The following is a 27005-nucleotide window of genomic DNA, read 5'->3' as shown; positions in this document are numbered from 1 at the left end:
GTACGATGTCTCAAATCAATCAAGCACCACGTACTTCCTGTGGAACCAACTGCTCACCCTCGAACCAAACTCACCTGAATTTCTAAACTTCTGTGTAGAAGTGCAACGAGGTCGGAGACGACAAGCATAACACAACTTGGTATGTCAAGGTCGACATTTTGTGAGGATTGGCATGTCATTGGCATGCCATGGTGTACATTTTGCGAGGCTTGGCATGTCATTGGCATGCCATGGTCAACATTTTGCTAGGCAACTACGACTAGGTTTTGAACAGCAACGAAATTTTCGAACGGTAAGCAACTTTTCAACTGGATAGATGTTTGAGGGTTGGAGGGAGGTGGAGAGTTCTTGGAGAAGAAGGCAAATTTAAGATGGTAACTATTGATGTCACAGAGGGGAGACAATTAGTAGAGTCATTTATAACCTGGTTTCATCCTAAGCTCATTTTGATATATTAGTTTTTCAGTCGTTCAGATTTCATCCAACTACCCACATTCAATCTGCAAAGCTTCCTCCGCACCTTAGAAAATGCAATAGGCTATTTTTCTTTGTTCTGGTGTTGCCCGAATAGGCTATATTCATAGTTTACTCGAATGGAGTTTTATTTTGCCTGCTGGTCTTATTTTTTGTAGCATGACTAGGCACTTTTTTTATTTTTCCGAATGGGCTGTTTTTAGCCCGAACCAAAGAAAAAGAAATTAAAAGTATGTCTTATTTTCTCCCCTTCTGTTTCCTTATGTACTTTTTGCCTATTTCATTACTTTCAGTATTATCCAAAGGCTTAAATGTTGAAATGGTTCTTGTATTTTAGTCATGGAGTCAACTTAGTCCCTATTTTTTCAATTTAATCAATTTTTGAGCTGTTTGGTGATTCAGAATTAGTGATTAATCAGTTGAATGAAGATTACAAGTGAAAACACATCACAATGGCAGGTTATTATTTAGCAGCCACTTAGTTATTGAGTTATTGGGGTACTAAAGTATCAATCAATCATACTCCTGAAGGATATATTTGTGAGAACTAGTTCATTTGAGCAACATCTATGCATGCAATTAACAATTAAAAGGCAGAATCTTGCTTGTATGCACTCAAAAACAAAACTTTACCCATGCAATTCAAGGCCTAGTGAGTGTGGTGAAACAAGACCCAACTCAGGAACAAAGTGAGTTGAGAAATATTATATCTTTGTTGATTCCTCTTTACATAAGCAAAGGCTAATCACCCAAGACATAGGGCCTTCATTCCTTACTTCTTAGCTCCATGGATTTCTTGGATGAGGATGGTAGAATGGATTCTCCAAGTTCCCAAAATAGAGAATCTCTAAGTCTCCACACCAAGGAGAGCATTGATGAAGAGATGAGTGACCTAGAGAAAGGAAGATTTCTAGCTAAGTTCCTCTAGGGTGGCCGGCCTTCATTAGAGAAGAAAGAGCTTTGTGTTCTCTTTTATTCCATTAGAAAACCCTAAAGATGAAATGGCTATAAAGTTGCCTTTATACCACCTCACAATGGAGTGGCAAACTTGCAATTAAGGCAAGTTCACTATCTCTCTCTATATGGCCGGCCATTAAGGGTACATTGGGCTTTCAAGCCCTTTGTGTTTTCAAGTTGTAATACAACTTGAGTTAATGGGCTTGACATTCAAATCCCATTGGGCCTTGTGGCCCAAAAATAACCCGAGGTCTATAACGAACATATTCGTTTGATTAATTACCATCTTTACTCATCTCCGTTGTTTCTTCAATCTCTACCTTACTCGGTGTACGATCCATTAGGTTTCTTTTAGCGAGGCAATGGGTGATTAGAACTCTTCAAATTGATTGTCAATTGAAACTTACTTTCAATTCTCTCTTTAGTGATTACTCACCTTTAGGGCTTCCACAAACCATGAGTGACACCTAGCAAAATGTCATGGCTACCCAAGCTAATCAAAAGAGGTAGAGAACCTATTCAGTTTAGGATTACAATGCGATACGTCTTTCTCTAATACAATACTCTTGACCACATTGTTTGGTTTGATAATTTATTCATGTCTACTATCCAATGTAATTATCTTACTTATATGATTACCTTGAATGTAATTTGGAACGACTTCCTAAATCTCATTCATACTCTGGCAAGAGATTTTTAATCATATAATGGAGTATTCTCCCTCAAACGATTTGAAGGCTAGAGATCCTTTTTTGCGCATTCACTTCCCTCCGTGGCTAAATGGCTTAACCGCAACTATGTCGTGGACACCCTCTAACGGAGTGACTTTGACATAGTCAAAGATCAAGGACCTAACCACAAGGCAACTATGATACCTTAGGTCAAATAACTACTTTGCATTATCCCAACCATGAGTTCTCATGTGACATGAGTATGAGAACTCCTCGTTGATCGTGTTCAGTGGACTTATTCTCTATTGAGCACCTACATGCTTTTCTTGGTGTCGGTCATACCAATGACTCGAGCTCGGTCACTCTCCCTAAGAGACAACGTAGCACGTACTGAACTTAACAGACTGTTAATGCCCAATTGGCAATCCTATGATCAGGAACGTTTAGGATATGTATAAGAAAGAGCATGGTCTCTTGAATCCAACTTCTTAACATCACATTCTCCCAATTACATATTCCTTGGACTTATCATTTAAGCATATAACATTTATATAAAACAGCTTAAAACAATAATCTTTGCCCTTTATATTAAACTAGATTAGTTTAACATGTGAAATGTCCGTAAAGTATCATCATATGATTGGTATTAAGGCACATTTCCAACAATTCCCAGGTAAGCAAATTTAATTGCTACTGAAATGACACAGTTGGCTTCTGAACCACAGATTCAAGAAAGAAGGTTCGAAGTGGATATAAAGGTACAAAGAAAAAGTCTTTCTTCTATCTTTGAGAAAGGATTCAGACTGGAGAACACCCTTCACCCAGTACTTGAAAGACCTTTCTTTTCACAAGTAAGAAGAATAGGCAGCAAGAAACTAAGTTTGTCATGTGGGACCAAACATTGCTGAGAAAGACTCTAGATGTACTTCTGTTAAAATACTTAGGCCTGGAAGAGTCAATGAGAGTAATGGCTGAAGTGCATGATGGCATTTGTGGGGCACATCAATCTAGAACCAAGATGAGGTGGTTATTGAAAAGGTATGGCTACTTTTGGCCCGACATGGAAAAATATTGTAAAGGTTATGCAAAGGTTGTGAAGAATGTCAAAGACATGGACCTCTCCAACACATACCTGATAGGAGCATATTTATGCAACTTAGTTAGCTTGTTTCTTGGCATTTATGTTGTTAGTTCGTAGTTATTTTAGTATTTTAAGCTATTTTCATGTGTTTGAAGGTCTAAAGGGTTAATGTGGCAAAGAAGTGCATTTTGGAGCATTTTGGAGCATTTTTTGGCATGGAATGGATAGCATATGCTTGGAGCAAAAGGAATGGATGAAATTTGAAGTTTGTGCATCATCATCTCCCTATAAATAACCATTTTAGCACACTCATTTCACCCAACACATTCACCTACCACTACATCCACTCATTTCACCCAACACATCCACTCATTACAACCACCCAACACATTCACCTACCACTACATCCACTCATTTCAACCACCCAACACATTCATGATGTGAGAATTACTTGACACACAAATTAAACCCTATTGATGACAATTGTAGTAATGATGCAAGTAGGGATCGTTCTAGACCGGGGATTAACTAGGGATGCTAATCAACAAATATAAGACTCAAGAATATAAGAAGAAACTTAAAAACACAAAAGTAGGTTTTAAAACACTAAACTAGACTCAAAGAGTTCAAAACACTTTAAGGCACAAACTAAACAAACTTAAACACACTTCGATACAAGAAAGTAAATGGGAGGTATTGGTTTGGATGAGATTGAGATAACAACAAAAAGTAAAACTAAATAGATGGTTGATGGATTAGCTAGAGATCCATTCTTCACACATGACACACTTGTACATGAATTGATTTCCAATTTCTTTTCAATAGATTATGAAACTCAACACCCCAGATTAACCGTGATGCACTAATTAATTCTCAGATTTTCCTTGATTTATTGAATTGGATGAATGCATACGACAATCCAAATTATTCTCCAAAAGTCCTCTACATGAATGCATAATAGAGATACAATTAAAGATCATTACGTTCTATGAAAATCATAAGTGTTAACGAGGCATTCGTAACTATGAATGCATGATACGTTTGCCAAGAATTCAATTAACGCGATTGTGACTAGCAACCTTCACTACCAATGAATATAAACTTGTAACGATTAGGTGAAACTCATTTATATCCTAGCATCAAATTCATGCATGAAAACTAAGTATGCATCCTTAATCAACATACAAGAATTAGTTTTGAAGAAAGTAGTTAATTGAATTGCATTCACAACTTATTAAATCACAATTGGAAGAAATCAATTCATATCTCAAACATGTTCATGGCTTCGAACTTCACCCTAGCTAAGTAAGGGTTTAGTTCCTCATACTTGCAATTAAACAAAAACAATTGATATTAAACATAGAGAAACAAAGTAGAAGACACCTAGAATGCTCCAACAACTCCAATGGAATGGCTAGCACAACTCCAAGCACTCCTCCTTCTTTGCAAGCCTTGGAACTAATGGAAATGTGTATGAATGGCTGTGTGTCATCCTTGAAGGCTGAATGGTGCTTATATAGAGGTTGGAAATGTCAAGCAATTGCAAGGTAATGGACAAGGGAAAAAAAACCCACGGCAATGAAGGAAGATGCTGCCAGCTTTTTTTTGCCTTGTGTGTGTGTGCTGTCTTTGTGCTCTTTCCACCTAGAAATAATCATGCCAAAGCCACCCAAAGCTATAAGTGGGAGACCAACAAGAAATCCACTTCATAGTGGTCCAATTTCCTTGCTTTTCTGCTGTCCATTCACTCCCCTTGTTTTATTTCTTTTCTTTTGTTTGCTTGCAATTCCAATCTGCAAGTTGTCGTCAGCTAGACCTTCCCTTACTCAAATGCCTATAACTTCTTCTAGAAAAATGATATTAACAATCCGCGAAATGTTCTAGAAAATAGACATCTGTAGCTTTCCAAACATATAAGGCTCATTCTCTAATTCATTCTGAGCTGTTCGCAATTTGCTCCCAAAGTCAGCTGATCAAAGTTGTAGAAATCTGCCAACTCCATTCCATTGCCGTGTGTGTGTGTTTGTGTTGTCATCATCACTTCCCACTCTTCCATGCTTTAATTTCTGATTCCTTGCTGCCCATGTGGTGTGTGTGTTGCTGTTTTCTTTCCTTCTTGCTGCCCATGTGGTGTTTATACTTGCACATGCATGTTCTTCATCCATTTAGCTAGCAATAAACACATTTTCTGCCATCACATGGCAGCTATGATGTTTGAAGTTGTAGGCCAACACTTTGCACACACACATGTAGATTTCTAGCCCATTGAAACATCAAATTCGTCCATCCTCATGTCTCCATGTTTGCACCATCCAATCTTGGCCCAAAAATGCTCCAAAGTGCTCCAAAATGCATCTTCTTGCATCCTTGGCCCATAGAACCTACAAACACACAAAAATGGCTTAAACTACTAACATAACTAAGAACTAAGAACATAAATGCACGAAAACAAACATACTAAGTCGCATAAATATGCTCCTATCAAATTCCCCCACACTTAGCTTTTGCTTGTCCTCGAGCAAAACAAAGAAACAAAACATAAGAACAAAACAAAACCTAAACCTTCCAACATTTACCTTAGGGATTTTCAATGCAACATGACATGCAAAAGATCATCATAACCACATATTTTGGCCTTCCCTACCCTTGAGCACATACTTAATCATAGTCACCATATACTAGTTCACATATAACCAATTAAAACGATGTTTTGAATGTAGTAACATGCCTTAGAGAATTTGCTCAATTCCTTACAAGATACACTCTTATTTTCACTCTGAATTTCTGACTACACACCCTACACTAGGTGTATGTGAGAAGATTGATGTAAACATGAAAACGAACACTCACATATGTTTAAAGCAAAGAAAGCAATTTCTGGAGTTATTAAGCATGTATAGATATGATCTCATGACTGGAATGCTACTACTTAGATGCGAGAACCAGGGATACCATATGCTCGTACCAATCCCAAACTCCACATATTGAAACACATAACACTCAAGATTGAAGTTAAGGGTTGTAACGGGGTTAGGGGTGATTGGCTAACAATGAAAGGTAAGGAAACAAACGTTTTTTAAAGCATAATAAGCAAAGTAATGAAATTGATGCTTAGAATTCCTTTTGAATGCAGCAACTAACTTTAAATACAATGGGGTTATTCATTCAACTTTTTAGGGCCGATTTCAACTTTTTGGACCCTTTCTACAACAAACAACACTTGTGAGCCTTTCCTCACTTATTTCAAACTTTTTTTTTTTTTTTTTTTTTTTTTTTTTTTTTTTTTAACCCGTGCCTTATTACTTTCTTTTGGCACACTAAACACAAAACTCTCATTCCCCCCACACTTGTTTTCTGCATAAGGACAATCAAAAGGAATTCATTTTAAGTCATGCTTCATTATGCTTTAAAAACAAGGGTAAGGATAGTCCTAATCTAGGCTAGGTAAGGGAAATGTGGTTTAACAAAGAAAACAGGCTAAACAAGGCTCAACGGGGTTAAACTTAAACAAATATGCACGGGATAAGCTTTTTGGCTCTAGTTCACTACAGAACTTCATCTTGAATATGTGTTATGCAAATCAATGTCATGCTTTGAATGGAACGGGCATAAGTTCTAGTATTTGGAACTAAATGATGAAACGCCTTCTAAGTAGCAACCAGGCAAAGAATGATGAGATCATGCAACGACTTTAGAAAACAAAAATGCACAGATTAATAACTCTCCAAAGAACGTATTAGGCTCAAGTCTCTCAAGGTTGTAGTGTTAGTTTGAGTTCCTTCCTTCAAGCATGTTACAAAAACTGATTTTTTTTTTTTTTTTTTTTTTTTTTGTGATTACATGTGAATTCGTAAACTATAACTATAACCAAGCATAAATCAAGAGCATATCAAACTTCCATCCATGTTTATAACTTTCTTTAACAGTCATGCAATTAAAAACCAAATCCTCATTATTTGTGTTCGAAGGTACCCTAAGACACAAACAAACACACAAAAACAACTCTTTTTGGCTTTTTCAAAACAATTTTTTTTATTTATTTTTTTTTATTTTTTTATTTTTTTTTATTTTTGTCAAATTTTCGGATTTTTATGTCAAAACATACTAACATGCTTAAAAACACACTAAAAACACTTAAAACAGCAAGAAACAACATTGTAAGTGATAGGTGAATAAAATCCCACGAAAATCATGCAACAGCAACTTGTTTACCCCCCCCACACTTAAATCTAACATTGTCCTCAATGTTTCAAACATAAACTCACAAAAAAGCAAACAAACAAACAACGAGGAAACATGATAAACATGGCAAAGTAAAAGCAACAGAGAGGAGGGTTAAAGAACGCAAACACCTGATTTTGGAGTCGGAAATTCCTAGGTCTTCTCTATTTCCATGGGTTGCCTCCCAAGAAGCGCTTTCTTTAACGTCGTGCAGCCGGACGTCTATCATTCATCAATGATCTTTGGTGCCCACGGCATGGAGGGATAGATCCTCCACCATATGCTCCTCAAACAGGTCGTAATAGGGCTTCAATCGATGCCCATTAACCTTGATTTCATGTCCTGTTTTCAAGCTTTGGACTTGGACTGCACCATGAGGAAAGACATTAGTAACAATAAATGGCCCAATCCACTTGGAACGTAACTTACCGGGGAATAACCGAAGGCGAGAGTCAAATAGGAGCACTTTCTGTCCCTTGGAGAATGTTTTGGTACGAAGCATCTTGTCATGATACGCCTTGGTCTTGTCCTTGTAAATTCGAGCGTTCTCATAAGCGTCATGCCTAATCTCCTCGAGTTCATTTAGTTGGAGCTTTCTATGCACCCCGGCTGCATCTATGTCCATGTTGAAGGTCTTCACAGCCCAATGCGCCCTATGTTCCAATTCAACGGGCAAATGACATGGTTTACCATAAATGAGACGAAAAGGTGACATACCTAGAGGGGTTTTGTAGGCCGTACGATAGGCCCACAATGCATCGTCCAAGCGCAAACTCCAATCTCTCCTTGAAGGCCCCACGGTTTTCTCAAGAATTTGCTTGATCTCCCGATTTGAAACTTCCGCTTGCCCATTGGTTTGAGGATGATAAGGGGTGGATACCTTATGCGTCACTTTGTACTTCTTGAGCAAAGCTTCAATGGTTCGATTACAAAAGTGAGAGCCTCCATCACTAATGAGAACTCTAGGCATGCCAAACCTAGCAAAGATATTAGTTTTCACAAAATCTGCAACAACCTTTGAATCGTTAGTTCGGGTGGCTTTGGCTTCCACCCATTTGGAAACATAATCAACAGCTAGCAAGATATAAGTGAAACCAAAAGATGGAGGGAAAGGACCCATGAAATCTATACCCCAAACATCAAAGATTTCAACACTAAAAATGGGGGTTTGCGGCATTTGTTGTTTAGGACCAATATTGCCCGTTCTTTGGCATCTATCACAAGACATGCAAAATGTTCTAGCATCCCTAAAGATGGTAGGCCAATAGAAACCACATTCTAACACCTTAAGTGCTGTTCTTTGAGTGCCAAAGTGTCCCCCACAAGCATAAGTGTGACAAAAGGTTAGAATTGCATTAAACTCAGAATCGTGTACACACCTACGTATAACTTGGTCAGGGCAATATTTCCATAAATACGGGTCATCCCACACATAAAACCGTGCCTCTTTCTTCAATTTATCACATTGGTGTTTAAGTAATTCACTAGGAACATGTTTAGACACCAAATAATTCACCAAATCAGCATACCACGGTTCACTTACCTTGACGGACATCAGTTGCTCATCTGGGAATGTCTCTATGATAGGCACGACATCCTCCTCATGCACCATACGGCTCAAGTGGTCAGCCACCACGTTTTCACTTCCCTTCTTATCCCGGATTTCGATATCGAACTCTTGAAGAAGAAGCATCCAACGAATGAGTCGTGGTTTGGCTTCCTTCTTGGTGAATAAATACTTCAATGCTGCATGGTCAGTATAAATAATAACTTTAGTACCAAGCAAATAAGAACGGAATTTATCTAAAGCAAATACAACAGCAAGAAGTTCTTTTTCAGTGGTAGAATAATTCAATTGTGCATCATTTAAAGTCCGAGAGGCATAATAGATAACATGCGGCCTCTTTTCCTTCCTTTGCCCCAAAACAGCCCCTAATGCATAATCGGAAGCATCACACATAAGCTCAAAAGGAAAGCTCCAATCTGGTGGAACTATGATAGGGGCCGAAGTTAGCATTTCTTTTAGGTGATTGAACGCCTTCTCACACTCCTCGTTGAAGTCAAACGCCACATCTTTTTGGAGGAGACGGCAAAGAGGGTTTGAGATCTTGGAGAAGTCCTTGATAAATCGCCTATAAAATCCTGCATGACCAAGAAACGAACGAATCTCTCGAACCGAAGTAGGAGAGGGTAAGTAGCGTATAAGATCTATTTTCGATTTATCCACTTCAATTCCTCTTTCTGAAACAATATGCCCTAGAACTATGCCTTGTCTAACCATAAAGTGACATTTTTCCCAATTAAGCACAAGGTTAGTTTCTACACATCGTTTCAAAATTATTGTGAGATTTTCCAAACAACCATCAAATCAATCACCAAACACACTGAAATCATCCATAAATACCTCAATAATCTTTTCCACAAAATCTGAAAAGATACTTACCATACACCTTTGAAACGTGGCCGGAGCATTGCATAAACCAAAAGGCATGCGACGAGAAGCAAAAGTACCAAAGGGGCATGTGAAAGTTGTCTTTTCTTGGTCATCCGGCGCTATGACAATCTGATTATATCCAGAATAACCATCAAGGAAACAATAAAAAGAATGACCGGCTAACCTTTCAAGCATTTGATCAATGAACGGCAAAGGGAAGTGGTCCTTCCTTGTGGTGGCGTTGAGCTTCCTATAATCAATGCACACTCTCCAACCTGTTTGGATACGGGTTGGCACAAGCTCATTCTCGGCATTTTTCACCACTGTCACTCCGGACTTCTTTGGAACACATTGCACCGGTGATACCCAACGACTATCAGAGATCGGATAAATTACTCCACAATCAAGAAGTTTGATAATCTCCTTTTTCACAACTTCCATCATTGGAGGGTTGAGACGGCGCTGAGCCTCTCGAGTTGGTTTAGCCCCCTCCTCTAGAAGTATGCGATGCATGCACGTAGTCGGGCTAATTCCCCTAATATCGGCCAAAGTCCACCCAATGGCCGTCTTGTGCTCTTTCAACACTCGGATCAACTTTTCCTCCTCTATGGCCGTGAGTGATGAGGAGACAATGACGGGCAATGTCTCGTTATCTCCCAGAAAGGCGTACTTTAAATGATCGGGCAACGGTTTAAGCTCAAGTACGGGTGCCTGAGTTACTGAGGGTAACAACTTATTAGTGGAGACTGAAATTGAAATTGGGTTAGAAGGCTTACCATGATATTGAGGTAGTGACTCAAGGGCAGCCACTATCTCGGCCTCCTCCACACTTCTAGGCACGGCAAAACCAGATTTTTGCCCAATTCCTTGTGCAATTGTTGTTTCAAGTGCATCCCTCTCCAAACAATCGAGAAAATCCTGCACCAAATCATCAATTATATCAATAGAAAAGCAAGAATGATCGTCCTTAGGAAATTTAATACTTTCAGAAAGATTGAAATCAATGACTTCCCCATCAAATTTCATCGTTAAAGTTCCTTTAAACACATCTATCTTGGTGCGGGCTGTTTTCATGAAGGGCCTCCCTAATAGAATCGGCAATGGGGTCGAATGGGGTGAATCTTCCATGTCAAGCACGTAGAAATCCGCTGGAAAAATCAAGTCACCAACCTGCACCAAAACATCTTCCAAAACACCCTTTGGATATGCATTAGAACGATCGGCTAATTGAATTATCACACCATCATTTTTAAGCTCACCTAAGTTCATAGATGCATAAATAGAGTATGGCATAACATTAATTGAAGCCCCTAAGTCTAACATGCATTGTTCAAACTTAGTATTACCAATAACGCACGGAATTGTAAAACTACCCGGATCTTTGCATTTAGGGGGTAATTTCCTTTGTAACACGGCAGAGACATTTTCACTTACTTGAACCACCTCTTTGTTCGAAATCCTTCTCCTTGTTGTACAAAGTTCTTTTAAAAACTTAGCATACCTCGGGACTTGCTTAATCGCATCAAGGAGCGGGATATTGACTTGAACTTTCCGAAAGGTCTCTAGAATGTCCTTCTCAGCTTCTTCCTTCTTTGATTGCCTAAACCTGCCAGGAAAGGGCACATTTAGTGGAATAGAACTAGAAAAAGTTGAATTGGGACTTACCTTGGTGGTTTGGGATGGTTTAGGAGGACTAGATGAATTCGGCAAGGTTTGGTCATCCTTGGCCTTGGGCTTTTCTCCCTGTGCTTTTTCTTGCAGCAACTTGTCCTCCTCGTCTTGACTTGATTTGGATGTATTTGAGTCCGTTCCAACCTGTTTACCACTTTTTAACATGATGGCCTTAGCGGTTTCAAATCCTCCCTTCGGGTTCATAACGGTTGAACTAGGCAATCTGCCTTGTTCTCTAATTTGCCCCATAAATTCTGCAATTTGACCCATTTGCTTCTCCAAATTGTCCACCCGTTTGTCTTGGATTTGTCTCTCCTTATTTTGAGTTTGTACTTCCTGCGTCAAAGTAGTAAGTAACTTAACAATGTGATCATTATCCAAAGACATACCTGAGGTTGTTGGGGCAGATTGCACTTGGTTTTGATTGGGGACGAATGGCTTTGTATAAAAGCCCGGTGGTTGCTGCCTAAATCCTCCTTGTTGTTGGGGTTGTTGAGGATCCCGCCATTTGAAATTTGGATGGTCTCTCCACCCCGGATTGTAGGTATTAGAGTATGGATCATGGCGGGGTTGATTTTGGTTCCCAAAACCCACGGCATTGGCAGATTCCCAACCCCCATTCTCAATCAATTGAGGGCATTGATCATTTGCATGTCCTTGCATAGAGCACACGCCACACACACTTGGTCCATGAATCTTCATTCCCTCGGCCAACTGAGAAACAATAGAAGTAAGGTTAGCTAATTGGGATTGAATTTCGGGCATAGAACTTACCTCATTCACTTGTGGCCGTGGGTGGTCTCTTTGTCCAACACCTTCGTATTGTTGTGCATTATGTGCTCGGTTGGCAATTAGAACTTTTGCAGCCCCCGGAGTTTTATCCACCAGCGCACCTCCCGCCGAGGCATCAAGCATTTGGCGTTCCATGGGAAGGAGTCCTTCGTAGAAGTATTGAATGAGCAGCTCCTCCTTCATTTGATGTTGTGGACAAGAAGCAACAAGTGATTTAAAACGTTCATAATAAGAAGGAAACGATTCACCTTGATTTTGTTGGATGCCACTAATCCGTTTCCTCAAGAGAATGACTCTTGAAGTTGGGAAAAACTTCTCCAAGAAAGCTCTTTTCATACTATCCCAAGATGTAACCGTTCCGGGTGCTAACTCGTAAAGCCAATCCTTCGCCTTTTCCAAAAGTGAGAATGGAAAAGCCTTCATCATCAGAATGTTCCCGTCGACATTTATGGGTGTCATGCTCGAACAAACAACCTCGAATTCCTTGAGATGCTTGTTTGGCTCTTCCATGGAAAGCCCATGGTATTTCGGAATGTGGTGCAACAAGCTTGACTTCAACTCGAATTCATCGGTCTTGCCTTGGGCAGCCGCGGGGTATTGAATGCATAATGGTGCGGCATTGGTCAACCCCGAGGCCGAAAGCTCTTTAATGGTCCGATTGTCCGCTGCCATAACTTCTTCTTTCTCTTCTTCAAACTCAGATTCGGCCTCTGAACTTGAACTAGGTTCACTAGGTTCGGGATGCCTCCTCTTTCTTCTCAAATCACGTTCAAAATCGTTGTTAAAGTCCAAGATATGCACAGTTTGAGAACTCCGCGTCATGCATTAGTACCTAAACCAAGAAAACAAAACAAAATAAGAAACTAGGTAAATTACACTAAAAACACACGGCAAAAACACAAGGGATTAGCAATTTGCTAATCCCCGGCAACGGCGCCAAAATTTGATGTGAGAATTACTTGACACACAAATTAAACCCTATTGATGACAATTGTAGTAATGATGCAAGTAGGGATCGTTCTAGACCGGGGATTAACTAGGGATGCTAATCAACAAATATAAGACTCAAGAATATAAGAAGAAACTTAAAAACACAAAAGTAGGTTTTAAAACACTAAACTAGACTCAAAGAGTTCAAAACACTTTAAGGCACAAACTAAACAAACTTAAACACACTTCGATACAAGAAAGTAAATGGGAGGTATTGGTTTGGATGAGATTGAGATAACAACAAAAAGTAAAACTAAATAGATGGTTGATGGATTAGCTAGAGATCCATTCTTCACACATGACACACTTGTACATGAATTGATTTCCAATTGCTTTTCAATAGATTATGAAACTCAACACCCCAGATTAACCGTGATGCACTAATTAATTCTCAGATTTTCCTTGATTTATTGAATTGGATGAATGCATACGACAATCCAAATTATTCTCCAAAAGTCCTCTACATGAATGCATAATAGAGATACAATTAAAGATCATTACGTTCTATGAAAATCATAAGTGTTAACGAGGCATTCGTAACTATGAATGCATGATACGTTTGCCAAGAATTCAATTAACGCGATTGTGACTAGCAACCTTCACTACCAATGAATATAAACTTGTAACGATTAGGTGAAACTCATTTATATCCTAGCATCAAATTCATGCATGAAAACTAAGTATGCATCCTTAATCAACATACAAGAATTAGTTTTGAAGAAAGTAGTTAATTGAATTGCATTCACAACTTATTAAATCACAATTGGAAGAAATCAATTCATATCTCAAACATGTTCATGGCTTCGAACTTCACCCTAGCTAAGTAAGGGTTTAGTTCCTCATACTTGCAATTAAACAAAAACAATTGATATTAAACATAGAGAAACAAAGTAGAAGACACCTAGAATGCTCCAACAACTCCAATGGAATGGCTAGCACAACTCCAAGCACTCCTCCTTCTTTGCAAGCCTTGGAACTAATGGAAATGTGTATGAATGGCTGTGTGTCATCCTTGAAGGCTGAATGGTGCTTATATAGAGGTTGGAAATGTCAAGCAATTGCAAGGTAATGGACAAGGGAAAAAAAACCTACGGCAATGAAGGAAGATGCTGCCAGCTTTTTTTTGCCTTGTGTGTGTGTGCTGTCTTTGTGCTCTTTCCACCTAGAAATAATCATGCCAAAGCCACCCAAAGCTATAAGTGGGAGACCAACAAGAAATCCACTTCATAGTGGTCCAATTTCCTTGCTTTTCTGCTGTCCATTCACTCCCCTTGTTTTATTTCTTTTCTTTTGTTTGCTTGCAATTCCAATCTGCAAGTTGTCGTCAGCTAGACCTTCCCTTACTCAAATGCCTATAACTTCTTCTAGAAAAATGATATTAACAATCCGCGAAATGTTCTAGAAAATAGACATCTGTAGCTTTCCAAACATATAAGGCTCATTCTCTAATTCATTCTGAGCTGTTCGCAATTTGCTCCCAAAGTCAGCTGATCAAAGTTGTAGAAATCTGCCAACTCCATTCCATTGCCGTGTGTGTGTGTTTGTGTTGTCATCATCACTTCCCACTCTTCCATGCTTTAATTTCTGATTCCTTGCTGCCCATGTGGTGTGTGTGTTGCTGTTTTCTTTCCTTCTTGCTGCCCATGTGGTGTTTATACTTGCACATGCATGTTCTTCATCCATTTAGCTAGCAATAAACACATTTTCTGCCATCACATGGCAGCTATGATGTTTGAAGTTGTAGGCCAACACTTTGCACACACACATGTAGATTTCTAGCCCATTGAAACATCAAATTCGTCCATCCTCATGTCTCCATGTTTGCACCATCCAATCTTAGCCCAAAAATGCTCCAAAGTGCTCCAAAATGCATCTTCTTGCATCCTTGGCCCATAGAACCTACAAACACACAAAAATGGCTTAAACTACTAACATAACTAAGAACTAAGAACATAAATGCACGAAAACAAACATACTAAGTCGCATAAATATGCTCCTATCAATTCACCTACCACTACATCCTCTCCCTAGCCTATAAATACATTCACCCTTCACCATAACTAGAATTCCAATTCCCTAGCCGTGAGCACCTTACATTCATCCATATATTCCCAAATCCCACAAACACATACAAATCCATTCCCTTGCCGTGGCACTCATCCAACCAAAAATCAAACACAAATCCATACATTCCCTTCAACCTTGCCGTGGCATCCATCCAACCTAAATACATTCATAACCTTTCCATAAATCCATACACATCCTTAGATACTTGTGCTGCAACAAGGTGGTGAAAACGAAGGTCCTTGGCGTTGCAAGCTTGAAACTTTGGAGCGTTTTAGGTGTACTTCGTTCTTGCTTTCAATATCTACTTTGTTATTTTCTGATTTTGTTGCAATTATGAGTAACTAAACCCCCCTTAGCTAGGGGGAAATTCAAATCCATGAACATACTTGCAATATGAATTAATTACCTTCAATTGTGATTTCATAAGTTATGAATTCAATTTGTTTAGCTGCTTGATTGTTAACTTATTCGTGTATGTTTATTAAGAGTGCACACTTAGTTGCATGCATGAATATAATGCTAGAATATAAGAGAGTTTCACCTAATAGTTACAAACTTATATTCACAAGTAGTGGAGGTCGCTTATAAACGATCGTGTTAAATGAATTCTTGGCAGGAGTTTCATGCTCATCATAGTAACGAATGCCTCGTCAATACTTATAGTTTTCATAATGCTTAATGATCTTTGATTGTTTCTTTATTATGTTGTTCACGTAAAGGACTTTTGAAGAATGCTTGAATTGTTGTATGCACTTTGCCATCCAATTCAATAACTTAAGGAGAACTTGAAGGTTAATTTAAGCGGACTTAATTAACCTGGGGTGTTGAGTTTCATGATTCATCGAAAGAACAACTAAAAATTGGTTTATGTCCAAGTGTGTCATGTATGGAGAAGAACCCTCTAGCTAGCCCATCATCCATAGTTTACCCAAATTCGTCCAAAATCTGTTTGAGCTTACAATCTGTTTGGTTTGTTTTCAAATTCGTCAAAATCCAATCCCCCTTTACTTTAAAGTGTTTTATTAGTCAAAATCTGTTTTTAAGTGTCTTGAGTCAAGTTAGAACCTAATTTCGTCCAAACCCATCCCTAGAGTCAGTTTAGAGTCTAATTCATTGTTTTAAGCTGTTTTGAGTTTTTTAAACTAGTTTTGAGTCTTTTTAGTTTGTATTGCATCTTTTGAGTCTAGTTAGGTGTTTTAACTTAATTCTACATTTTTAAGTCAATTTCAGGTGTTTTAGCAATCCCTCCTAATCTCCAGCCTAGAACGATCCCTACTTACATTATTTACTACAATTGACAACAAGAGGGTTTAATTTGTGTGTTAAGTTAATTTTCGCATTAATACCCTCAGTACCTTGGAATCCAGTGTGAAGCCTTGGCCTTTCAGATGATGGGCAATGGAGCCAATTTACACAGCCTCCAACAAAGGGCACACCTTCAAAACTGTAGCAACTAACTACTTCACCAAATGGGTGGAAGCTTTAGCTATGAAAACTATCACTTTAGCTGCTATGAAGAAATTCATTGGAACCAAGATCTTACATAGATATGGGGTGCCCGAGGCAATTGTTACCGACTAAGGGCCATCCTTCATCTCAAAAGAAGTGGAGGAATTTGCAAACAAGTTCAAGATAAGAATGATCCAATCTAATCCTTATTATCTCTAATCAAATGGTCAAGCAGGAGCTAGCAATAAGATTTTGGTGAATATTATTAAGAGAATGGGGGCCAGATAGCCCAGAAAAGTGGCATGAGAAGTTGGGAGACACTACATGGGCTTACAGAACCTCAAAAATAGCAGGAACTAGAACCACCTCTTATGCCTTAACCTTCGGGCAAGATGTTGTACTCCCTATGGAAATCAATGTAAGTTCTGTAAGGCTTCAAAATCAGTTTGGTATACATACTAAGGAATACATTTAGGCCATGTGTCAAGGGATTGAAGATTTGGATGTAGCCTGAATTGAAGCCTTGAACAAAATTCAAGAGGGGAAGAAGGCTGTTGCCCAAGCATATAACAAGAGAGTAAAGCTAAAAACCTTCAAGGAATGAGAGTTGGTATTGAAGGCAGTTCTACCTTTGGGAGCCCAAGTTAAAGGTTTTGGGAAGTGGAGTCCCATTTAGGAAGGCCCTTTCATGATTAAATAAGTGTTAGATAGAGGAGGATATTACTTGGCAGATTTAGAAGGAAACTTGCAAAGACATCCAATCAATGCTAAGTTTTTTAAGAAGTATCACCAACTCTATGGGATGTTAGAGATTGTTATATTGAAAAAGTCTAAACATTATAAGGAATGTTGGAGTTAGTGTATGCATTTACCACAATTAAGCCTTAAAGTATAAACAGACAAGTAAGAAAGTGAAGAAGGAAATCATTTCATTTCATTTCATTTCATCAAAAGATGGTTACAAAAGCCCTAGCCAAACAGTTTTACATCCTTAGCTAAAGCAGCTATCCTAGAGTGATAGGTTTGTATGATTCTGAAGATTCGTCTTGGTTCTTCTAAGGCAATGTTGTTGTTGGTTAGCTGAGTTTCTGCATCCTCCACTGCCAGATTGACTATCTTCACTTCTTCAATTTTCTAATAAAGTTTGCTCAAAAAAGTCATGTGCTCGATCTTCAAAGAAGAAAGTTGTTCCTCAGGTTCTAGATCTCAGAGGTAATCAACCATGATACTGTTTTCCATAGCTGAAACCTCCTCTACTAATTGCTACAGAGAAGTAGAAGTCCTGAAATGCTTTTCCTTGTAGCCCTTGACTTTGTCTGATTGCCTTTCTGCCCAAAGGTGTTGATCCTTTAGAGTTCTCATGTTCTAAAAAAATGAGAGAAAAGACTCGAACTGAACCTTTGACATTTACTGAGCTTAGTACAGCTCAAAAAGTGTTTTCTTTGCTTCTTGGAATGCCTTGAGGCTAAAAGAGGCAGCAAAATCTCACTGCATCTACTCCCTGAAGACTCAGCGTGAATCTTGGAGATGTTGGGGTTTAGAAAGGCGCTTTGGAGACCTCAGCTTGGTCTTGATTTGCCTGAACTCTCAAACGAATTCAGGCAAAGAGGCCATGGCTAGAATAAAGGCAAGGGGAGGGGGCATCACTCCAATACCCCCAAAGGCAGCAACAGAGGAGGCAGCTTCAGTTGGAAGTGAAGGAAGTGGCCCAGAAGTGGAGGTAGCAACAGCATCAGAGTTCTTTGGCCGAGGGATGGGAATCCCTGTGGCCCAAGAAACCTTGGGAGGCCAAGAAAGGACCACCTTGCATGTTGCACGTCGAGGAAACTTGCCCGAGTCTTCACCAGAAGCCTGTTTTGCACCAAGAAGGGAGTAAGTTATGATTTCAGTTTCCACTTAAGCCAAAGAAAGAACAAAGGAAGGAATACTTGTATACCTAAGCTGGACCTTGAGCTTGTGAAGAAGGAACTTCTATTGTTACAGCTGCCTTGGGAAAGGCAAAAGGGTTGGCCCGAGAAACAGCTTGAAAAGTCATCGGGCTAGTTACTTCTGAGACACAGGGATCTTAAAGACTATTGGCTTCCCAAAAGTTGTTGGTGGTTGCTTGGTAGCCTCATGCGCTGGAGAAGACTGAAAGAAGGGAAAATAAGTATAAGTACAAGTTAAGGGAGAATTTAAAAGGTAATTTAGAACAGCTTAAGGAAAAAGATACTCAATGAAGTGCTATCATCCTCCACGTAGTGCAATATCTTCCCAATTGTTGGATTAAACTGGAAAGTATGAGTCACTAACATGGTTGGAAGAGGATGAGTAAAAGAGGTAGGAGCTGAGCTTTGTCTGAATGGAGGTACAGGTGCCCCCAGTACTTGCCTAGAAAAGAACAAAGAGGTTTGTTAGCTTCGAAATTTGGAAAATCATAAACTTAACCAAAAGTGAGAAAGAAGTATACCTCTGAGGGTTTGGCCCGAAAAGGGGGAAAACGTAATGATCGGGCTGGAGGAAAAGAAGGCTCGGGAGTAACGTAGTACTTAAGGAAGTAAGAGCTATACCTTCAACTCCTTGAGGATCGTGTCAAGGACCTCCTTGTCCTCCTTCTGGACTTTGGCGCCTGACTACCCCTTTTTAGGAGTAGGGGCATGTTTCTTAGTTTCTGGAGGCCCTGGTTTCAAGAAAAGAAAACAATGTTAGTTCATGCCCTAATAAAACTGAAAAACTAAAACTAAGAAAAACAAGGTTAAGGCTAAGTCACTTACTGACAACTTGTTCTTTCTTTCTACCTACTTCGATTGGAATGGTAGATGAGGATTTGGAGGCCTGAGAAGTCTGAGCTTTGGTTATTTTCTTGGTGTGAGTTACCATCGGGCCAGGTAGAGCAAGTTGAGGCTAAAGACACTCCTCGACCTCGGACTCTGAAGACTCTACCATGGTCCCTTGCCCATCGAGGTGCCTATATATCCACTTCAGGCCCACTTCAGGCCCAGTCTCAACTTGGCTGGACCCAGTCTCTTGCCTTACTACCTCAGCAGTAGCCTTTTGGAAAACTAGAGCATCTGCAGCATCTTCTTTAGGCCCGACATCCACTTTCTCAGTGTTGCCTTGGGTTGCAAGACCAAAATAAAAGTTAGTATTCAACACACTAAGGAAGCGTCACAAAGAGAAGGAAAACAAAAGTAATAGGGTATACCTATAAGAAGAAACTAGTTTTTCTGGTTGATCGCCTCCTTCCAATTCTCAAGTTCCACTTTCTTCATGTAAGATTTAAAGAAAACCTGCCCAAAGAGACAATCATGGGCTTTTATAAGGTCTCCCTCATACTTCTTCAACCACTTAGCCTCCTACCAAGTAGCAAAGGAATGAGTGCCTTCAAAATTAAGGGTCATGGGTTTGCAGGCAATCCTGCTCATCACCTTCAAATCGTGCCGAGCTATTGAAACGTCACATCAGCGAGAGAACGGAAGCGATAGAAGGTTCCACGAGGCATAGAGTATAAGAAAGGCACTAGGATGGCCTACCTAAACCCCAGCTGCTTACCATAAAAATTGGGGTAGTAAACTTCTAGCCAGCGTTCAAAGCCCGTGCGGTCGTTCTGAACTCCCCATGTCAGATCTCTCTGCTAGATGCAACTTATAAACTTCTCATTGTAGAGATTGCTGGCATTATCATCGAATGCATCTTGGAAGATTTGGTCCGAGAACCAGAGGTACCTCTTGAGCATAAAGGCACCCCACTCTAAGTCTGCCCGAGTTCGACAGACTCTAAAGAAGTATAGGCTGGCGAGAGTGGAATGGTTAGTAGGAGATGCCTCTGCCAAGATGTAGGCTAGAGCCACTCCCTTTAGGAACCCCAGGTTGGGCGCCTGAAACTCAGGGAAGTACCACTGGAGCCATAGCTGGACCATCTAGGTTGGCACATTAAGGTTGGTCTTTAAGGGCTCGCCTTTGGTCATCTCATAGAGGAGATGGTAGAGGTGTGCGAGGAGGAAAAGCATATGGCCACTGTCATCGAATTAGTGCAATGCCTCAACCAAGGGAATCCACTCCAATTTTACTCCCTTCGACTTGTTTGGGAACACATGATTGTTCAACCAATATATGAGGAAATACATATGCTCTTGTGCCCTATCTGCAGTGAAGAAAGCCGGGCTGAAGGTTTTCTTTGCAAATGGGATGAAGCCCGTGAAGGACATATCATGGCTCTTAAATGTGGAGGGGCTATACTCTAGACGAGTAATGGACTCAGAGGTACCCGAGCTTTCAGAAGTTGGGCAAGAAGGTGAAGATCAGTCGTGGGTGATGTCCACATACCTGCCCGAATGCCTTAGCCCAAAGACTTGAGCCATGTTGAGGGCAGTGAGAGACATGGGATCTATTCTAAAGTCTAATGTGTTGGTCCCATTATTCCATAAAATGGCAGTAGTGGTCAAATGCTCGGGCTTAGCTACAACCGTGACCTTGAAGAACATGATGAGTTCATAGATGCCATTGTCCATCCACTTCTTCTTCCATATGGGCTCAAGCTTGTCCACCCACTACAACCATGCCTCATTATTCATTAGTGGGAAACTTCTTCTGAATTAGACCATTTAGAGGTCGAGATGCCAGCCTCGATGGAATAAGGATTGGGGGTGAACTAATTGGCAGAAGGCATGTTATTCTCCACCGTAATTGGGACTCAGGCAGTCCAAGTTAGTTCCAGAGAATGAACACCTCCTTCCTTGAAGAATAATGACAAATTCAAGCCAGCCCGAGGGCGATGAAAGTCGTTAAGTCGGCGACGCATAGTGACAATCCACTCACCAGACTCACATGCAGGGGCGAGTTTTAGGTGCTATGGTTAGTTTTGGGATGAAAGTGAAGAAAATTGAAGGCAAGAGAATTTTTGAAATTCTGGAAGCTCAGAGAACAAGGATTGCTAGAGGTGTTGGCCGAGAAATTTAAATGAAAGTTATATAATGGGTAGTTAGTTAACGTTGGAGATTGTAGGTTAGTGCAAAGATTTATTCGAAAACTACTGTTTAAGTGGTGCAAGTCCCGAGTTCAAGCATGTAGTTAGTGTTTAATCATCATTAATGCTTCGGTTATCAAACTTAACAATGATTAAAGGGGGCACTGTTTAGGTTAATATTTAATGTAAGGCTTTGTGTTAGAAAGGCCCAAGGATGACAAAGTAAAAAGAATACTTGCCCGAAGCCCAGTCAACAAGCCTGAAACAAAATGAAGTTGTCCCAGCCGTAGCCTAGGCCATGTGCCTATGACTGAAGTAATGGCTGACAGAGACCAACTCACCACCAGCCAAAAAGCACTTTTTAATGGCATAAAGAAGTAAATAAGAGATGACTCACTGCCCCTGAAAGTCATCGGCCAAGAACAAAGCCAAGACAGTAAGGCCAAATTCTCTATAAAAGGGGAAGAGACACCACAGACAATGACACTCAACCAATCAATCAAAAGACATACAAACTTTACTCTCAAGCCAAATTCGTACCCAGAAAGCTGAAAGTTGTCCAGATTCAGTCCTTTTAGCTATAGTTTCCCTAGAAATTTTATCTTTTGTCCAATGTAAAAGCTCTACTATCATCATTTACTGTTGTAGTATTGATTCCCTTATGTTAAATTTATTTACTTTCCATCCCTTTTAGCATACAACCCTCTATGAACCCAAAGGGAAGTGGCTGCAAGAAGTTCAACCTTACCCGACAAGGTGAAATCTTGCCCGAGTCTCTTCGTTTGTACTTTCATTTAGTAGATTTGTCACTTAATATACTTTCTAGCATGTATTCAAGTTATTTTCAACTGTTTTCTACCTAAGAAGTCCCATTTACATTCGAATTTGGTTAAGCTAATGAACCTATTCTCATTAAAGTAAACTTGGATCGAGGAAATGGTTAAAATAGCCCTGGACTCCCTTCATTTTGAACATATAAGGTTATGAACTAAAAGTCCTTGTTTACAAGGCAAGAAAAAGAACATAATGCAAACTTAACCCATCTGTGACAATCCCTTGATGAACTAGAAGTTTGAGTAACTTGGAGCGTAAGTAATCAACTTAAATCACATCTATTCAACATGTGTTATACTGAGATAACAGTGACACGCCAAGATCCTTGTTAGTTTTGATTGTGAGCCTCAATGCCTACACCTAAGGCCCCACAAAAGGCACCTTTCAAGCTAACTACAAACTCTCATTGCAACACACCAAGCAGCAAGAGGAAGCCCGACAACCAACGAAGTGCCACCTCCCCAGGGAGTTGGGTGAGGGAAATCCTTGCCCGAACACTAGTATTCCTCTTTAAATCTTTTTCTTCTAATAGCTACTTGTTTTTCAGTACAATGTCTCTTAGAATCGTTATGGTCATCTCAATAAAAAGCACAAGCAATTTCTCTTTCTCTTTGAATCAAAGCTTGAACTCCTAGTGTCAAACTTTAATTCACTATTTACATATTGTGAATTATTTCTCTAACATAAGTATAGTACTTATCATTAAGCCGAAGAAAGAACCTAAGTTGAGACTCCACTCAATGACACAATTTTTTTGGGTTTGCAATCAATTAAGCACAATCTCTATAGCTCAAATCCCGTCTAGTAGTGTCATGCTCCCAATCTCTAATTTTTTTGTTCAATTAAATTCTTGGCCTACCCGCAAGGCCCATAGGGAACTTAGGGGTCGAACAGTTGCTTTAGCCCATCCACTTGGAAACAAAACATATGATCAACTAGGGGTCGAATAGTTGCTTTAGCCCATCCACTTGGAAACAAAACATATGATCAAATACATTTGATCAATATGATCAACAAAGGGCATTGCACATGATCAGTTTGAATAGAAATATGGAAGGATAAAAAATTGCTATAAATCTATAGAACATGTGATCAAATACACGTGATCAACCCCCTTATTTATGCATGCATGTACGCATATGCCTACAACTAGTACTCTAGTACTTTAAATATAAGAGCTTCATTGATCTCCAATTGATCCACACTACCACCACTACTACTTCAAATGGATCAAATTAGTAATTAATCTGCCTCGCTGTTGAACAAACATTATTCAATGGGGATTACAGGGATGATATATATGGTTACAATGGTATTTTCATTAATTGTATTAATATTGTCTTCGTCCGCGGTGAAATTCGATTATTTTCAATTTACGCAGCAATATCAGCCGGCTGTCTGCAGCTCTAATCCTACTCCTTGTAAGGATCCTCCTGACAAGTTGTTTACGGTTCATGGTTTGTGGCCTTCAAATGTTAATGGAAGTGACCCCAAGAAATGCAAAACTACAATCTTGAACCCTCAAACGGTAATATTATTCAGGCAAAATTAATATCCAGTACTTAGTTATAATGTTCATTAATTAAGACCTTATTAGTTTTCAGATTTTGATCGATGTCCCTAGCAAATTCAAATGTCAATTACATAATATTTTTAAATAAAAATTAGTAATTGAAACTTACACCCTTATTAATGAATAAGTTTGTACCCATTAATTTTCAATTCAAAACTTACATCCTTATTAAACTCCTAACTAATTTTCAATTCAAAACATTTCCAAAAACTAAAAATTAGAATAAGTTTGTACCCATTAATTTTTTATAAAATGATTTTCAATTTTTTAATCTTAAATGTAGCCATTCATATAATCCTACATTTACCCATTCTTAAATATACCATTTTGTTATGTAAAATGTACCCTTTTTAAAATATAAATGTAACCCTTGTTTATATAAAATACATTCAATTTTTTTTTTCTAAACCATATATTTTAAATTATCCATTTTTAATATAAAACGTAACCATTTTTTATATTAAATCAATTCAAATTTTTTTTTCGAATCCATTTTTTAAACTTATATGGGTACATTCTATTTCGTTGATTTGAGAGTCTATCGATACCAAGTTTAATGGAAGAAATTTAATAATGTAAGCCTAATACCTCTTTTTTTTCTTTCAAAAATCTACCTATGTTTGATACAATAATTTTTTGTTAGTTTTAATGAACGTACCCATGTTTTCTTATATATATATATATATATATGCATGCATGTATGTATGTATATATATATATAACATATTGGAGGGCATAAAAAGGTCGTACCCAGTGCACAAGGCTCCCGCTTTACGCAGGGTCTGGGAGAAGTGAATGTCGGCTAGCCTTACCCCCATTTATGGAGAGGCTGCTCCCAAGTCTCGAACCCGAGACCTACCGCTCATGGGCGAAGGCACTTGCCATAATTTACTTTAAATTTTTTAATCCTATAAATGGATTTTATTTAAAATCTCATTGATATAAACAACCATAAATTTTAATTTTTCATTTAAAATTATAATAATCTACATAAAAATACATTATTATATTAATGTCAGAAACTTTGATCAAAAACTGAAAATGAGTAAGATTTCAATTAAAGAACATTGATTATTAGTACTGTGTCCAAAATCTCCCTATTATTCATAATTAGATGGTCAAATTGTTTATCTTTTCATATATACACATGCTCGACATAGATTTTCATGCACTCGTGAAAGATATTACTATTAATTTAAAATTTAATCATAATTTTTTTTTTCTATTATAATATTGTATTGTCAGATAACAAATCTTACAGCCCAGCTGGAAATTATTTGGCCAAACGTACTCAATCGAAAGGCTCATGCACGCTTCTGGCGTAAACAGTGGCGTAAACATGGCACCTGTGGGTACCCCACAATAGCGGACGACATGCATTACTTTAGCACAGTAATCGAAATGTACATAACCAAGAAACAAAATGTCTCTGAAATCCTCTCAAAGGCGAAAATTAAACCGGAGAAGAAATTCAGGACACGGGACGACATTGTGAATGCCATAAGCCAAAGTATCGACTATAAGAAACCAAAACTCAAGTGCAAGAACAATAATCAGATAACTGAATTGGTTGAGGTCGGTCTTTGCAGCGATAACAACTTAACGCAGTTCATAGATTGCCCCCGCCCATTTCCACAAGGATCACCATTTTTCTGCCCCACCAATAATATTCAGTATTAAGAGCGCAGCTAGAGTATTGCATATACGAATGGTGATTTCCATATATAGGACGAGAGGAATGCAGTTATGTGATTGTATTTCTAATGAATAAATTCTTAATTAATTAAAACTAGTGTGAATATGTGAAATTTCCTTTCAGATGAACTTACACGTTGGCCTATATACGGATATTATAATGTAGAATAAAAGTAGTAAACTTGACTGGTAATTTTTGTACCAATACAAAAAGAGTTTTATCATAATTGGTCTTTGAATTTGACATTTCAATTGACATGGTCCCTGAAATAGAATGTTCTTCAATTTGGTCCCTAAAAATGGGCCAACCTATTCGATTAGTGCCACGTGGATTAATTTTGTTAAAAAGCCTTTTGAATAAAGTAAAATTTGAGCGTATGATCTTCCATAAAACTAGAAACTGACTGAATTGCCCCTGTTTGTTTTTTTTTTTTTGAAGAATAATAAAAATTAAAAAAATTAAAAAAAAATTAAAAAAAAAAGAAGAAGAAGAATTGCCCCTGTTTGTTTTAGCGAAACTATGAAAAGAAGAATGCCGACTCTAGCCTCCCTGAACCAGAGCCTGAGGGACATCTTCTCTTCTGTACCCGGTAATTTCTCTCTCACCAGCTTCTTCCTTATCTCAATCTCTATTTTCCTTATTTTCTGGGTTATGTTCATTTGGGGATGCTTCTTTTGAAGCTATTAAGTATGACAGGTATGTTTCTGTCCACTAGTTTTTTTTTTCCTAACTTTTTATCCAAAATGAACTTTGAGATTTGCATAACTCCTCATTTTGGTCACTGATATTTGAAATCAATAGAATTGGTCCTTGAGTTTGTCCACTATCAATTATTTTAGTCCTTCTATGAAAATTCTTCATTAAATAAGAATGAAATAACAAAAATACTCTCAATTTTTGTCAAATCATTTTGACTTATTGTTTATTAAATTAAAGGTAGTTTTTTCATTTTAATATTTATTTAACATAACTCTTCATGGAATAACCAAATTATTGATGGTAGATAATCTCAGTAAATTGATTTCAAATCTCAAGAACCATTGTGAGAAGTTATGCTAATCTCATAGACTATTTTGGCTAAAAAAACCTTTTTCTTTTTTTTTTCCTTGGCATGGTTTATAGATTATAGGATGACAGTCGAAAGTCAACGG

The 27005-nt window shown here is 38.6% G+C and overlaps 1 protein-coding gene and 1 pseudogene across 1 annotated transcript; one reads left to right on the top strand and one right to left on the bottom strand.

The window, feature by feature from the left end:
• Positions 1-7522: 7522 nt before the first annotated feature.
• Positions 7523-14309, bottom strand: LOC139193481 (uncharacterized; annotated as a pseudogene).
• Positions 14310-23769: 9460 nt separating this feature from the next.
• Positions 23770-25947, top strand: LOC103405766 (ribonuclease S-6-like). The gene is made up of 2 exons (XM_029097942.2): positions 23770-24113; positions 25404-25947. The coding sequence occupies exons 1-2, from the start codon at positions 23862-23864 to the stop codon at positions 25836-25838; spliced, it is 687 nt and encodes a 228-aa protein (XP_028953775.1). The 5' UTR covers positions 23770-23861; the 3' UTR covers positions 25839-25947.
• The last annotated feature ends 1058 nt before the right edge of the window (positions 25948-27005 follow it).

The sequence above is a fragment of the Malus domestica genome, chromosome 17 (genome assembly GCF_042453785.1).
Source record: "Malus domestica chromosome 17, GDT2T_hap1".
Lineage (NCBI taxonomy): Eukaryota > Viridiplantae > Streptophyta > Magnoliopsida > Rosales > Rosaceae > Malus > Malus domestica.
Note: the sequence above shows the minus strand (reverse complement) of the source record. Positions and strands in the feature narration are given on the sequence as shown.

Bases quoted from the DNA above. Each gene is read 5' to 3' on its own strand.
- LOC103405766 (XM_029097942.2), top strand. From the start codon at position 23,862: ATGGGGATTACAGGGATGATATATATGGTTACAATGGTATTTTCATTA. The intron at 24,114-25,403 runs GTAATATTATTC...TTGTATTGTCAG, and splicing joins CAATCTTGAACCCTCAAACG to ATAACAAATCTTACAGCCCA.